Source organism: Schistosoma mansoni, assembly GCF_000237925.1.
Source record: "Schistosoma mansoni, WGS project CABG00000000 data, supercontig 0196, strain Puerto Rico, whole genome shotgun sequence".
NCBI classification, from domain to species: domain Eukaryota; kingdom Metazoa; phylum Platyhelminthes; class Trematoda; order Strigeidida; family Schistosomatidae; genus Schistosoma; species Schistosoma mansoni.
Window position 1 is genome coordinate 218,816 of NW_017386073.1, and position 15,257 is coordinate 234,072.

The 15,257-nt window shown below is 36.0% G+C and overlaps 1 protein-coding gene across 1 annotated transcript in view; it reads right to left on the reverse strand.

Moving 5' to 3' along the window:
- Positions 1 to 946: 946 nt before the first annotated feature.
- Smp_199070 (hypothetical protein) overlaps positions 947 to 15,257 on the reverse strand; it is a 39,425-nt gene continuing 25,114 nt past the window's right edge. The window contains exons 11-16 of the mRNA XM_018793809.1: positions 13,138 to 13,362; positions 12,816 to 12,880; positions 7,622 to 7,789; positions 3,982 to 4,267; positions 2,933 to 3,105; positions 947 to 1,392 (exon numbers count right to left, since the gene is read on the reverse strand). Of these exons, the coding sequence (XP_018647118.1) occupies positions 1,189 to 1,392; positions 2,933 to 3,105; positions 3,982 to 4,267; positions 7,622 to 7,789; positions 12,816 to 12,880; positions 13,138 to 13,362 (1,121 nt within the window). The 3' untranslated portion in view covers positions 947 to 1,188. The remainder of the gene's footprint in view (positions 1,393 to 2,932; positions 3,106 to 3,981; positions 4,268 to 7,621; positions 7,790 to 12,815; positions 12,881 to 13,137; positions 13,363 to 15,257) is intronic.

Sequence of the window (15,257 nt, forward strand, 5' to 3'; positions counted from 1 at the left end):
CAATCTACTATCAGTATCAATGGCAAAACTCTGGAAGAGGTGGTAGCCCTTACGTACATAAGTAGCCAAATTGACAAACATAAGGGATGTGATGCAAATGTAAATGCACGAATTGTAAAAAAGTACCATTCCAACAACTTAAGTGTCTGAAACTCAAAACAACTGTCACCAAATACGAAAGTCAGAATTTTAAGAGTTAACGTTGAAACTGTTCTGCTGTATGGTGCTGGAATTCAAGGAACTTCTACTTTCATCACTGAAAAGGTACAAGTGTTTACAAACACCTGTCTACGCAGCCTACTCCAGATCTGTTGGTCAGAGACAATGAGTAATAACCTAATGTGGTAGAAGATAAACCAGCTGCCAGTTGAGCAAAAGATAATGAAAATAAACTAGGATTGGATAGGAAATCATCAAATTTAAGCACGAAACAAACTCAAACTTCGAATCATCGGGCAGAAAGAGAAGAGGCAGATCAAAGATTACATGGCGTCGGGAATTGAAACGTGACATAAGAAAAATGAATAGCAATTGACAATAACGGCGAAGGATAGCCCAGGACGGAGTTAGTTGGAGATCTCTAGTTGGCGGAATATGACGCAGAATGGCTTACATGACTGATAAATCAACTAAATGAGTCCGGATTCTTATTTATGTTATTTTCTTGAAGCCACTGCAATCATCGTGCAACTAGTCATTCGACATAACAAGTCATGATTTCCTATCAGAACTCCAAGAATAATTTTGTTGTCCGAATCGCGAACTGGTTGGAGCTAGGCAATCTTTATAAACCAAGCAGTATTAGACAACTAATTGATCGAAGTACTGGAATACTTAGTCGTGTAGATTCAGAGCCTTTCCAGATATTGAACCCAGGGACTTTAAGTCTCAAAGGAAGAGCTAAACCCTAAGATCATTGAGTTGGTATCGACTTGTTTACGTTTTTAACTCCACTCGATTCACGACTTTATTTGTGATTTTAAGGCTTAATATAAACTTACAACATAAATATTGAAGATACAGAAAAATTTGGAAGGAATATGTAAGCAAATCTTGGTAATTTAAAACTGATATAAAAAGAAACGTGGAGAAATCCGCTTAAGGAAAAACTTTGACAAAATACTATAGATATGATTATACCAATAAAATAATTGTTCAACGGTGAAAAATCTGTCTATATTTTCTAGTTTATTTTTTGATCAAACTTAATAAGCAATCACTTGGTACATTGTTTGGTCTCTTTAGTAAAAGTTCACGCGTCAAATGAGCAACTCTCGAACTAATCATATTAATTGATAAATTCTCGTCCAATTCAGCTTCTTCTATGACATGACGTAGTATTTCGACTAGACGTGGACATAGTTCATTGGCCATCGACACAGCTGGAGAGTCCTGTAAACACACATACACACACGAACACAAAAACGTGTATAAAAAGGTTAAAGAAAAGATGAGAGAATACAAATAAGACGAAGCAATTAAAAACAGATGAGATATAAATTTATAGTTTTATCTTAATCTTTTGATACATTCATTGTGTAAGGGAGTTTGAGGAGACCGATGAGTTTCGTAGTTTACATCACAGACTGACTTCTGTTAGACAACCCTTGAAAACCAAACGGCATTGGAGAAAATTTTCGTTCGTCCGAGATTCCTCAGGGGTGCATGTCCGTAACTTCTTGAGTCTAAAAGCTAAGCGTTCGCCACGAGATATGAAAGTCATGCCTTCGATCTATAATGGGATCGCAAATGAGTACTGATGAGAATTCTTATGCTAAGATAAAACATCTGTCCAATGCTGCTTCCTGCTTTTCAAGGTAATTTGATGATGTAAACTACGTAATGACACATACATGTTTGATTCCATTTGATACATACGATAGAAACAATCATTCTAAAGACAGTAATTCTTTACAGCTTAAACATTCCACAGCAGTAATTTTATGATTAAGTGAGTTAACTGTAACATTTTATTGAATGGATAAACATATAAGTTTTTATTTACACTGACTGATTGCTAGGTATTAACTAATGTCGTTCATGTCTAGTACACAGTGCTGATCATTCCAGAAAAATGTGGACACCAGCCTACGTTGGTTGATAATATGTACACTATGTAGTGGCATTGGAGGTTAAGTGGTTTGAAGCAATTAACAGAAAGTCTTGAGTTCAAGTTTTGTGCTAAATAAGATGTTGGCTATGCGACTGAGTGGCACAGGTTTGAACTCAAAGGACAACAACAATTTCCTTAAGATTGCAGGCATAATTTACTGACAAGTATCAATAAGAACAAAATCAAGGTCTCGAGATCATCACCAATCGTCTTTCTAACCACTTGACAAGCTTTGATATATTATGAAGCTGAGAACCACAGGTGACGAAAAAAGTCATGTAAAATGATGTGTGAACACTAAGTATTTGCAAAGTAACATAATTTTATTTGTGTACTAAAACAAACCATAGAATTATGCATGTGATATGGATGGATTACTAAGTTTGATCGGGTATCCAACGTCATCTGGAACAATAGTGTTGAAGAATGTTAAAAAAAGCCAGACAACAAAACATTAATGTGCTGGGTAGGAAAATACGGTTATTCGGAGCACATAACTGATCTAAGCACCTGGATGATTAGACGGTTTAAAGTATAAAAACCCAATTAAACGAAATTTAGGGTGACTATATTCAATTCATGCATGAAAAGAACTGAAGAAGTTTACTAAGTGATAATTGTTTTTATTCATTAGTACAACTGAGATAATGAAACGACAAAACTAATTATTAATAAAGACATATCACATTTAAAATTTTCATGATAACTGTTTAAAAAGTTCTCTTAAGTATGAAAAAGAAATGAACAGACTAAAATCTTCAATCAGTACTAACATCTTACGAAACCTTTTAGAAAACAAAAAGAAAATCAACTGCTTACATGAAAAAAATCTAGTTCATCTTCATATTTTCTAATGTGTTCTTTATCTAAGTTCAGCCAAACTGATTCAAGCTCTTCATCTTTAGATGTTTGATGTTCAGCTTGTTTAATTACTTCTATCGGTAGCCCTGCAAGACGAGCAACGTCTAGACCATAACTACGACTGCATACGCCTAAATTAATAACACGAAGAAGTATGATGGATTAGGGATAATGTAAGTACAAAATCTACGCTTGAGATAGATAACTACTAGATTGGTAATTTAAAATGACTAGGATTCTCTCTAATACTCTAGTTTCAGCCAATCCATCTTTAACCATTAGCTTCGGGTTTCCACATCGTGTCGGTCAAGAATTCACGTAGATCCCAAGTGATATTGCTGCCAATTACCAACGGTTAAGGAATATTAAGCATGAGTTTACTTTAGTTCATTATGAACGATGGTGTGTTATTGTTATTCAATCAGGTTTCTGGACATTTGACACTCATTATATTACAACCTTTGCAGTTAGAGAATGAGAGATGAATAAGTTTGTGTTATGGTGCATAACATTTCGCCCATTATTATCCACAGAAAAATCACCAAACTACCGTATGTATTTCTAATAAGGCAAAAAGATGAATTTTATCGAAAATTCAGAAAACGAAACAGTTAAAAGTATGAATCGGTGCTGAAATCAAATATTTTTCAAATCATAGCACTAATCTAATCACAGTAGACAGAAGTGAATGATTGAAAATCGAGTTAATCAACAACAATTATGCCATTTAATCGAACTTACAGTGATATGAAAAATGTACCGTAAACTGACCAAATACAGTTTAAGGTTTATGTAAAAATAGGGACAGGTACACCAAACAAATATATGATCATGTTTACATGACGAAAAAATCTGATGAACAAACAAGATAGTGGGAATATATAATCTAGAAAGAAATTATTTTAACTATTAATAGATCCTTCTATAGTCAAAACAAACGATAAGAAAATAAACTAAAACATCTGAAATTATAATCCAATTATTTAATAAATTTTACGATTACTTACCAGCCTCAACTTTATATAACATAGTAACTTTTGTTTCAGATTCTTTATTTTCAACGATTTCCTTGTCGTTTGATACATTGCATAAAACTCGTAGATTAGCTACACGTTTGGGCATATAATATGCTAAACTGGTTAATTCATGAAAATGTGTGGCAAATAAACCGAAACAACCAACTTCAGGACTAGCTAAAAATGAGGCAACCGCCCATGCTAGTCCAAATCCATCATATGTTGATGTGCCACGTCCTAATTCATCGATAATGACAAGTGAATTTCGTGTGACCGACTAATGTTATAAGATTTAAAAGAAAAAAGAAACTGTAATAAAAAAATTATTTTATGACACCAGAAAATAGTGTAAACACTAACATTATTCAATATAATATTTCAATTGTATGAATATGTATAGGATGGAAAAAAGTGAATAATTTACAACTCAGTCAGTTAGTCATTATCAACATAGAGACTGGCGCAAAGATGTGTTACTATACCATACTAGCATAGTTAGACAAAGTTAGCAAGATGAACAGTAAAAGAGATCGAAATAATCTGAAAGATAACAATGAGAACGAGAGAATAACAAAGAGTGAATGGATTTGAGCAAGGAAAATGAAAAGTCTACAGCTACTGGTTGTGGTTAACTCTCTGACCCTAAACAGGTAATCTGAATCTATCAGCATGATTAAGACCAACAGTCGTTAACTTTATAGACTAGTGTCAGATCTTGGTTTAACCGCCCCGATCTTTCGGTACACTCCTATACAAGTAATAATTATCCATCAAGATAAACAGTGATTAAGCATACAAAAGACATGTCTTAACTAACTCAATCAAGCAAGATTTATAAGCTTATCCACCAATTAGTCACTTTCACTTAGTAACCTATGCCTAATATCAGCATTGCTCATTTGGTTATTTTGAAAGTACGACCAATGCTTTAAAGACCTGAAGTCTACATAATTATTCTTCTACTTGCAAATTTATAAGTATTAAGCCTGTGGTTGCTAAGATTTTGAGGATAACCCTACGTTAAGTATGGTTCCATGGAGAAAATCAGAGGCCTGAAGCGATGAGTTATCGACAATCCAATTGATACTTAGAAATAAGAGGTATGGAAAGAGGGATGAAGGGCTTCACTGTCCATAACAAAGGTAACAGACACAAAAAACCTGATAAACGGCTTTGAACACCATATAATGGAATGAGAAACGAAAAACATTTATGATTGATTGGTCACTGAGTAGTGAATAATACCATGTATGTCAAGACTTTCTTAGTGCTGATCGAATTCTATCAACCAACTTACAATGTGGCCAATCTATAATACATATCCTAAAAAAACACGAATTCTAAGTTCATAAGGAACTTTCGGAGCGGAAACTTATCAGTTTAGATTATTAAGTCATAAAACATGATGTTTATACACGTCCAACATTGTAAAAAAAGAATAACTATTAAACAGCGACTGTAAGCGTTTCTTACTGTTTATTAAAGACTAATAATAAAACAACAGCATCATGTAACAGCTTAAGGTGACACAAATACACAGTTCGAGAAGAAACAGTTTTATTCGAAGAAACTGAACACGATATCTTTTCATAAAGCTTATCAAATAAAATAATTTCTAATAAATGTCATAACTATTTTCAGTTTTACATCACGAACTGACCTCGGTTATTCCACTACGGCAGTGGAGTGCCATTTCGACCTGGTATGAGACTCCTCAGTAGTGCGAACCCACGGCTCCGCATCGAGGATTCTAACCCAGAATCCCCGACTAACCATGTCAGGTGCAAGACAGTTGTCCACGGCAAACAATAGATGAGGGTTACCCAATATCTCGAATTGACTGGAGTTAACTTTTAACACTGTTGAATGCCGACTCAGTGGTCTAGGGGTTAAGCATTTCTGTACGAGACCGAAGGTGCTTAAAGGTTATCAATTATGGTCCGCTTATAGCTAAGGTCAGTTCGTGATGTAAGACTGTGAAAATCCTACAATCACCCTATTTTCTTTCCATAGTGTTTGTATAAAATGAACTGTCACAATGTTCTACTACCATTGATAATACGTAGTACGTAGCCAATTAAAAGTAGGTCATTAGTCCATGAAAACTATTCAGCCAGCTATTACATGTGTATACTACACACTATTCATTTCATTTATTAATTTGTCTATAAATTATTTATCATCACTTGGAAAATATGTTTGGATTGCTAGCTAATTCAACAAGTATCCTTCTCTTGTCTTAAATGTCAGTTTTCATTAAAAATGTTAGTAATAAGTGTTGATTGGGAAAAAATACATTCAGTGTAGGTTGTTAGTTACAGACAAGAATTGATAGTGTGATAGGGTAGTAGTTGGTGATAAGAAAATGACTTATTCTATATTAGATAATTTTACTTTGGTGTTATGCGTTTGCAGGTGATCGTCAGTAAGCTTTTAATAATAATAATAATAATAATAATAATACGCTATTTTTATTCATTATGATCCGACAGTTACCAAAATAAATTTCCCTATGGGTATAAGGAAAGAATTACACAGGAAACATTAAAAATCCCCCGTCCAACTAACTTCCCTTCTCATTGGAAAACACAATGACAATCCAACTAATTAATTAATGGATGTATAGACAATTTAAAAAAGTGTAAGTTCAATGAAAAATTAAATTTAAGTCATTGTTATTTATTTACATAAACCGAAATTTGCAAGAATTGAATTATCACAGTACATTAAACACATGTGAGATGATGTAGTGGTATCCGCAACGCCTGCCATTTTTATCAGAACAAGGATTGAATGATTGGTAACTCCTAGAACAAATTTATAAATTGTTATTATTGCACGTAGTCTTATTTCATAATTATTACGTAACCAAGTTACTATATCTATTTATTATAAAATTTCGGTTAACCCATAAAATATCACCATATGATTTATTGTTAATATTTCGTTGCCAATCTATAACTCATAATCTCTAATCACATCTACAATTGTCTTATTCATATATAATTGTCACTTCTCATTTTATGGCGTGATGCGGTCTGGTATGTCTACATATAATCTAAGTCTGTATGAAATATAAATATGGTGGAAGGTCGATGACTCAAAGGACTAGACATAGAGAGCAGCTAGCAAATAGTGAACAAATGGGAACTCAGCTATTGATTCAAGGTTATTAGTGATGATTGGATGTGTAATTGGCAAAGTCAGAGACAAGTTATCGAGTAAACAGTGGACGCAAAACAGAGCGAATTAGAATCAGGATTCTGATTAGTGATTTGTCATGTGACTTTGATCAGCAGCGTTCAAGACATAATAAATTCCTTCAGTCAATAATTCAGGACAACAACAAATGAAGTTAATAAACATAAACACTCAAAAACAAAGGTGCAAAAGAGAACTGATTTTACGTCTTTGCAACAACTAAGGAATAAAGCACTGATGTTACCCAAGAAAAGAATTTAGTTTGAAGAACTCAACAACACTAGAAGAATCCACCTGAGTTGAATATTTTCTCTCTATCATCTATAATTATCGAACAGAACTACTGAGAGGTTGGATATCAAAGAATCGTATTTTTAAAGCGTTGAAATGTGCATACATAGTATATTCAAAAATAAACAAATATACTAACTCGTAAAACAGATGAAGTTTCAAGCATTTCTGCTAGAAATGTAGATACACCACGACATTGATAATCAGCCGCACCAACACGTGCCATAATAGCATCGACTGGCATAATTTCTGCATATGAACACGGAACAAAGCTGCCAATTTGAGCCATAGCTACAATAACAGCAACCTGAAAATTAATTCACATTCAGCGGTGGACAAGTAGGTAGGTTAATGAGAATAATGATTATTATAGTTTTGTTTGTGTTACTTTACATTGCAGAATAATCACAGTTAAACAATCATTTAAAACTAAAAGTCATTGAATATCTGTCTCACACTAGCACGGGACTCTGTGATGGGATGCCGCCAGGAATTTCAGGACGCATGTAAATTGTTTAACCCTTTTTTATATCACTGAGTCGGAATCCGACGGTTTACATTTCAATTCGCAACGAATGTTATTTTATAAATCAGTAGTTATGTCGATCATAACAGAATTCAAAGTACTGTTTATATGCATGATAGGTGTACTGATTATGTACATGCTAGAGATCAACGTAAAATCTATCTACTCAGTCAGCCAGTTATACGCAACTCAGAACTTGTCATATACAAACCGGTTCAATTTGTCATACCACATCACTACAGCGCGATAAAATTGTTTTAAAACGAATCCTAGCGCCATAAATGTATTAACAGTATCAGTAATGGTAGAGGACATTAGGAATAGAAGATATGTATAGTAAGATATGAGACAACGGTTCTAAAGATAGACAAAGAGAGAATGCATCTACACCATTGAGAAAGATTTTGAGCAATATGACCCAAAGTCTCTATACCATTGGTTGCACAGGCCATAACTTAGGCCATCTACAATTATTAAAATGGCTGTCCAATTGTCAGTACCTTCACGAATTGAAAGTCATAACAACTTTAGTCGATTTACTACCTCATCAATCGACTTGCCAATCAGCAGAGCGCAACGCTGCCTTATGGTCAAGTAATACAACTATAGCTAGACGTCAGCAGGTATGTCTATGATCCAGAACCTGACAAAGAGAAAATATTTAGTCTATACAACAACATACATATCTGAAACCAGCAGGGTTTTGCTGGATTTGCTGTTCATGAGCCCTAGTTAATAGTCGGATTAATAATGGGGCTAATATTTTAGATGATATATTAGTCGAACTGGTTCCTTTGTGACTGTCACAAGAGGACTTTTGTCCTTACTTATAAGCTGTGGCAATTAGTGATCGAGAGACATAAGTAAACATAACAAGGAAAATTAAGTTAATATCAAATGACATGAAGAGTACAATCTTCACTGTCAGTCAGTCAGTCAGCGACAACGTAGGACAAGGCACATATATGCATCGGTCCAAGTTGCCATACCTCATTAGCGCAACAAGATGAACACCGGATACATAGAAGTAATTAATTTAGTGGTGGTAGTATATAAAGAAAGGTTGTATATAAGGATATAGTATAGGAAGGAAAAAAGTTATGAAGCAATTTTAATCTCATAGTTTAAGGGAAGACAAAGAGTGTATACACCCACGACATTGTGATCGATTCTGAGCCATATCACCTCGAGTCTCCAACCATCAATTACGATAGTCACGCGGAGCCCAACCAAGTAGTCTGCATCTACCAACATGGCTCAGACTAGAAGTTAGTGACTTTATGGATTGATGCCACGTTTTGGTTTGGCCACCCCTAACTCTCTTCCAACCATCGCTAATACTAGTCAGCATAGCGCGTCGTGGTAATCTGTGTTCAGGCATACGTAACACGTGGCCCAACCATCTCAGTCGATGAAGATTCATGACCTCATCAACTAACCTACCATTATTCCCTAATACCCTGTGTCTAACCTCACTATTACTTACTTACCCGGTGATCCCAGCAGATGCGAGCAATATTTCTAAGGCATCTGTGGTCAAATACTAATAACTTACGAGTATTCTCTACTCTTAATGGTCACGTTTCGCAGCTGTAAAGTAGAACAGAGCGAACTGCTGCGCAGTATACTCATCCCTTAATTGATAGACGGATATCTCGTCTTCGCCATAGGTGACGTAAGTTGGCAAAAGCCAAACAAGCTTTCCGAATCCGTTCAGAGATTTCGTCAGACACCAATCCATTAGGGTTGATGAGACTTCCAAGATAAGTGAAGTTGTCGACGCGTTCGACTACTTCACTCCCTATCCTTAGTTCAGGTGTTGACGCAGGCCAGTCCTGGAGTAACAATTTACATTTGGATGGGGAGAAACGCATCCCAAACATCCTGGCATTATTACTGAATTCCAACAGAAGACTCTGCATTTTATCAGTGTCTTCACCAAACAGGACTATGTCATCTGCGTATTCTAAGTCGATAAGTGAACCTCCCGGTAGAAGATCAATTCCTGAAAATTCAGTCGACGAGAGTGTTATTTCCAGCAACAGGTCTATAATGAAGTTAAACAAAAATGGGGATAGTGGACAGCCTTGACGGACACCACTTGAGGTTGTAAAATCAGATGACAGTTCGCCATAAGCTCTCACTCGACTGGTAGTGTTCGAGTAAAGAGCCTTCACAAGGTTTATGTACTTCTCAGGTACACCTTTCAATGACAAACACTGCCACAGAACCTCTCGGTCTACAGAGTCAAATGCTGCTTTTAAGTCAAGAAAAACTATCATTGTCGGACGCCGATAAGCATGTCTGTGCTCTAAAACTTGACGAATGGTGAATATGTGGTCGATACAGCCACGACTAGGTCTGAAGCCAGCCTGATTTTCTCGTGTTTGGAGTTCACGAGTCTTAGTTAGGCGCCCGATAATTATTGAGGCTAGTATTTTAGATACTATGTTAGTCAGACTAATCCCTCTAAGGTTATCACAAGATGATTTTGGCCCCTTCTTATATATTGGGACAATCAGAGATTGTGACCAGTCAGATGGGATTACGTCCGTTTCCCAGATTTTAGCCAGAATATTAGTCAACCTAATCGCTAAAATTGGACCACCATATTGAAAGACCTCTGGAGCCAATCCATCTGGACCAGCTGCTCTTCCTCGTTTCAGATTACCTATAGCCTTTTGAACTTCAAGTAGGGTCGGAGGGCCTACTTCAATGTTCCATTCAGGTTTTCTGGGAATAGTGGGTAGTTGTGCAGTAGCTGAAGGCCAGCTAAACTGCTCCTTAAAGTGTTCCGCCCATCGTTCTAAACGTTTGGGTTGAGAGCAGATAAGGGTTCCGTCTTTTTCCGAGATCGTCTCACTTACACTTGACTTCTTAATTCCGGTTTCTTTTATTAGTCTGAATAGTTGCCTGGTGTTGCCTACAGCCGCTGCCTTTTCCATCTCTTTTGCTTTCGTTGCCCACCACTGCTTACGATCGTTCCTTAGACTTTTAGTTAACCTAGATCTAATTTGTTTACGCTCTTCATCGTGTTCAGAGCCTGATGGGATGAGTTTACGCGAATCCATCAGTGAAATAGACTTAGAAGAAATCCACTGGTTTTTTGGAGCCCTATGGTTTAAATAACTAATAGATGTTACTGCTGTTTCCACAGCTGTTCGTGTGTCTTTCCAAGCAGCATCTGGATCAGTCTCGTTTACAGAACTGCCTAGATGTGAACTCAGTTGTTTCTGGAATTCGCATTTGACTTTCTCGTCCTCCAGTTCAATCCTAATGGGTCTTCTTAGTGTACTTTTCCTGCGTCCATTGAGGCGCAGACAAATGCGCGCTCGTATTAAAGCGTGATCAGAGTCTAAACAAGTATTCCAATACGAGCGACAATCTTCTATTGAGCCTCTCCAACGATGACTGATGACAATATGGTCTATTTGAGTCCATCGTTGGTTTGGTGAAGGTGGTCGCCATGTTAGACGATGTCTCTCCTTATGCTTAAAATTAGTGCTTGCTAAAAATAAACGATTGTCTGAGCATAGTTGCAACAGACGATCACCATTATCGGTTCGTTGAGCCGGAATACTAAAACACCCACCTAAATGTCTTTCTGTTTGATTTAAGCTGCCTACCTGGGCATTAAAGTCACCCGCTACGACTACTATGTCTGAGCGCTTAGCTTTCTGAAGAAGCTCAGAGAGTTTTCTGTAAAAGTCATCTTTTACTTCATCATGGCTGCAGTCAGTGGGAGCGTAGGCAGAAACGACGAAAAGGCAACGACGTGTGTCCCTATCCTTCCGAGTTCTTACGGAGCCATTTAGCCGGACAGCACACAGGCGACTGTTAACGGGGATCCATTCTAATAGTGCCTATTCTGCCCTTGTACTTAGTGCTATGCCTACACCTGCAAGTCCACGAGAACTAGCCAACGGGTCGCCAGATACACGGAGGGTGTATTTCGTTGGCTGTCCATTTTGGCGAGGTGAGGTCAAGTGAATGACCACACTAGGATCCTGTATGCGTGTTTCGGAGACACAGCATACATCAATGGTACGAGATTCTAGGGTTTTAGCTAAGGAGGCCTGTTGACCGATTTGACTTAAAGTACGTACGTTGAAGGCTCCAATGTGTAGTTTTGAGCGAGGTTTTAGTAGACCTGGGACAGCGTTTCGCGCACTAGAATCGTTGGCCATGGTGACACTTGAGGAGGAAACCGGAAGGGGAAGTTTAGTGTTGAAAGTCAAGGTAGAAGGAATAGTAGGAGACGGATATCCGTGGGATAAGGCAAGGTGTGCATTTTTAGGGTCGACCTGTTCTAACCCCACCTCTCCTTGTGGGAAGGCAGCATCGCTTTCATGCTGGTTGTCTGAAGGAAACACTTTACTGCTGTCACACCTCTGTACAGTCAGCAGTACGACTTCGCCTTCGGACCTTGGGTTTGCTGCTTTTAGTCTTACCGCTCTTCAACCGACCTGCCTGGCATGGTAGGACCTTGAGGAACGATTATTCCAGCCAGTATAGCTCGATTGATTTATCACGATAGGCAAGCCCGACCACCACGTCAAGGTAGCAGCAACGGTCGGGAAAAAAAAATCTTCACTGTACCGGATGGATTATCAAGTTATATATATATATATATATATATATATATATATATACTATCGGCTCCCGTAGGTCTTGATAATGATCATGATGCGCATGTCATGTGTTCTCGATAGTTTCTCTCTCATGGACACATATGCACATAAGCATTAGTACATCACAGAATGGAAAGTAGGAAAATGTTATTTGGTCTTTTCTTTTTGTAACTCACACTATGTATATAAGTTGACTTGCCACCCATATTCGGACCAGTAATAATTAGAAATATTTGTTTACCTATAAAATTTCAATGGACAAATTGGAGAAAACAACAGTTATGTGTGTATTATGAGGTGGAAAATATTGACTAGAATTGAAAATAAGGTCGAAAACAAATCACATTTAGTCAATATATGTACATATAGTATACATAAAAGGGAAAAAATTATAATTCGAATATAAAAACGTTCAGCTATTTATTAGAATGGTTGATCTGTAATAAAAAATTTAACATGAATTTGTAGAAACAATAAATTATTTGAAATAGAATTTACCACGTTCAAGATGTATATCATTTGGAATAACACTGACTCGATCTTGCATTTCCAAACATGGATGACGTGCTTCTTTTAAAATAATACGACCATTATCTTCAGAGAGAATTTTCGGACGAATATACGATACACCTGAAGATGAGATAGCAGCGATAGCAAGGCTAACAATAACATCCAAGAACGCAGTGGTTTCATTCAATTGATTAATAGGCTCCAGATAAGTAGCTACACATGTTTAATAAAAAAGAAAATAACACAGGCATTACATGAAACATGTACGGAGAAGCTGATAATTTGGATATAATAATGAAATTATTACAATGATAAAGAATTTCTGTAATTTGGGAGATGTAGTGTTCATTGGACAGGATGATCTAACAATAGTTGTTTTTTTCAGACAAAATTGTAAACAGCACAAATTTGCAAAAGAATTAAAGCTTTAAAAAATTTGCTCAATATGATACACTCAATAATAATTAGTTATTAGCTAAAAAAAGACCAGTTCAACCCAATACATATTATTTAAATAGAAAGGGAACTATTGCATTGCAAACACTCAAGGTAAATATGAAATGGTTCGAAACTTGACAGTCACAAGTATTCAAGTCAAGTTCATGAGCTATTTGTTTCCTGTTATGAACCTAGTTATTCAGTTTCCCGGTAAAATTTTAGTGCCGAAAGTAGAGGACGGTGTTTTTTGTACAAAAATGTTTCAAAAGAAATACCTACTTTGATAGTTTTTCTCGACCAGCAGTGGTTTCCATACCGTTGTACTCATTTTGAAATAGTTTTGTCTTCATGTCATGAAGCTTTAATGATCTTTCTAAAGAACATATTTCAGAAGTCAAATATTAAAATTTCTCAACAACTGACAAGCAAATTATTCTGTTGACCTGGAATTCAATTGGTCGCTGCCCATTGTTGTGTGAACTTTATTTACATGTTTCATTTAATTTTCTTCCTTGACTGACTGCCTTGACGCCGGATGATGGTTGATGTAGGAGTAGGTAGGAAGAAAGCTAATGTGACCAAACTAAAACGTGACATCAGTCAGTGAAGAAATTTACTAGTTGACTGAGCTATTTAGGCACGTACACTCTACCTGGTTGGAATCCACTTGATTATGGTAACCAATGTTTAGAGATTTTGATTGACATAGTTGGAAATAGTTCACAATGGCGCAGTGCATTCATTCTTTATCTTCCTTCCTTCCTAATTTTCTGATAAATTTCTCTTTATATATTTCACCAGTTTATACTTTTTTTCTCAAATTGGATCTGGGTGTTTAATCTCTCATAATACAATTCATACTTTTACTACTTCTACTATTCTGCGATTTATCCTGACAATTTCATCTGGTTCTATTGATGAAGAGTGGGAAGTGGGACCGATATACACATATGCCAGATTTTATGTTGAGTTCAACTGACTGACCTTGAAGCTGTGAGTAAATCTCGACAGCTCACTGGTTTTTGAGGCATGTACCAATGACATTGTGTAGAAAAAAAAATACAAACTTCCCGATTAAATCAACCAGCTCGGACAACAAAACACCTCTAAAACTATCATCTAATCAATATATGACAACACTTTTGAAAGAATAAGATCAAAGTGGATAGCTTTGAAGCAACAGATAATCAAAAAAGAAACGAAGTACTTCACTAAATTACTTCATGAATTACTATGACTTAACTTAGAATCAAAGTATAGGAAATATTTATTATTAATATAAACTGACATATTGACAGAGTTAACGGCCTCAAATAATTTATTTATTCGAGATAATATTGGATATAAGAATAATCTAAAAAACTGAAAAATGATGTAATACTGGAAAGAAGTGAAAAAAGTTAGAAGGATAACGAAATTTTGTCCAGTCTACAAGTTATAGTCTGTTATGACAATACTGCGTGTAATTATATTAAATACAGAGTGCAGTGATATGATATTGAAATCAATGAATATATATATAATTAGTTCTAATAGCGATGTATTAGAACGAAGATTGAAGAAATGTTTAGTTCCAGAACTAATTTGTGAATTATTACTATATTCTTATTGTATAATTAACAAGTAACTGGATTATTATATTTATATACTGAGTTTATCATAAGTTTCTA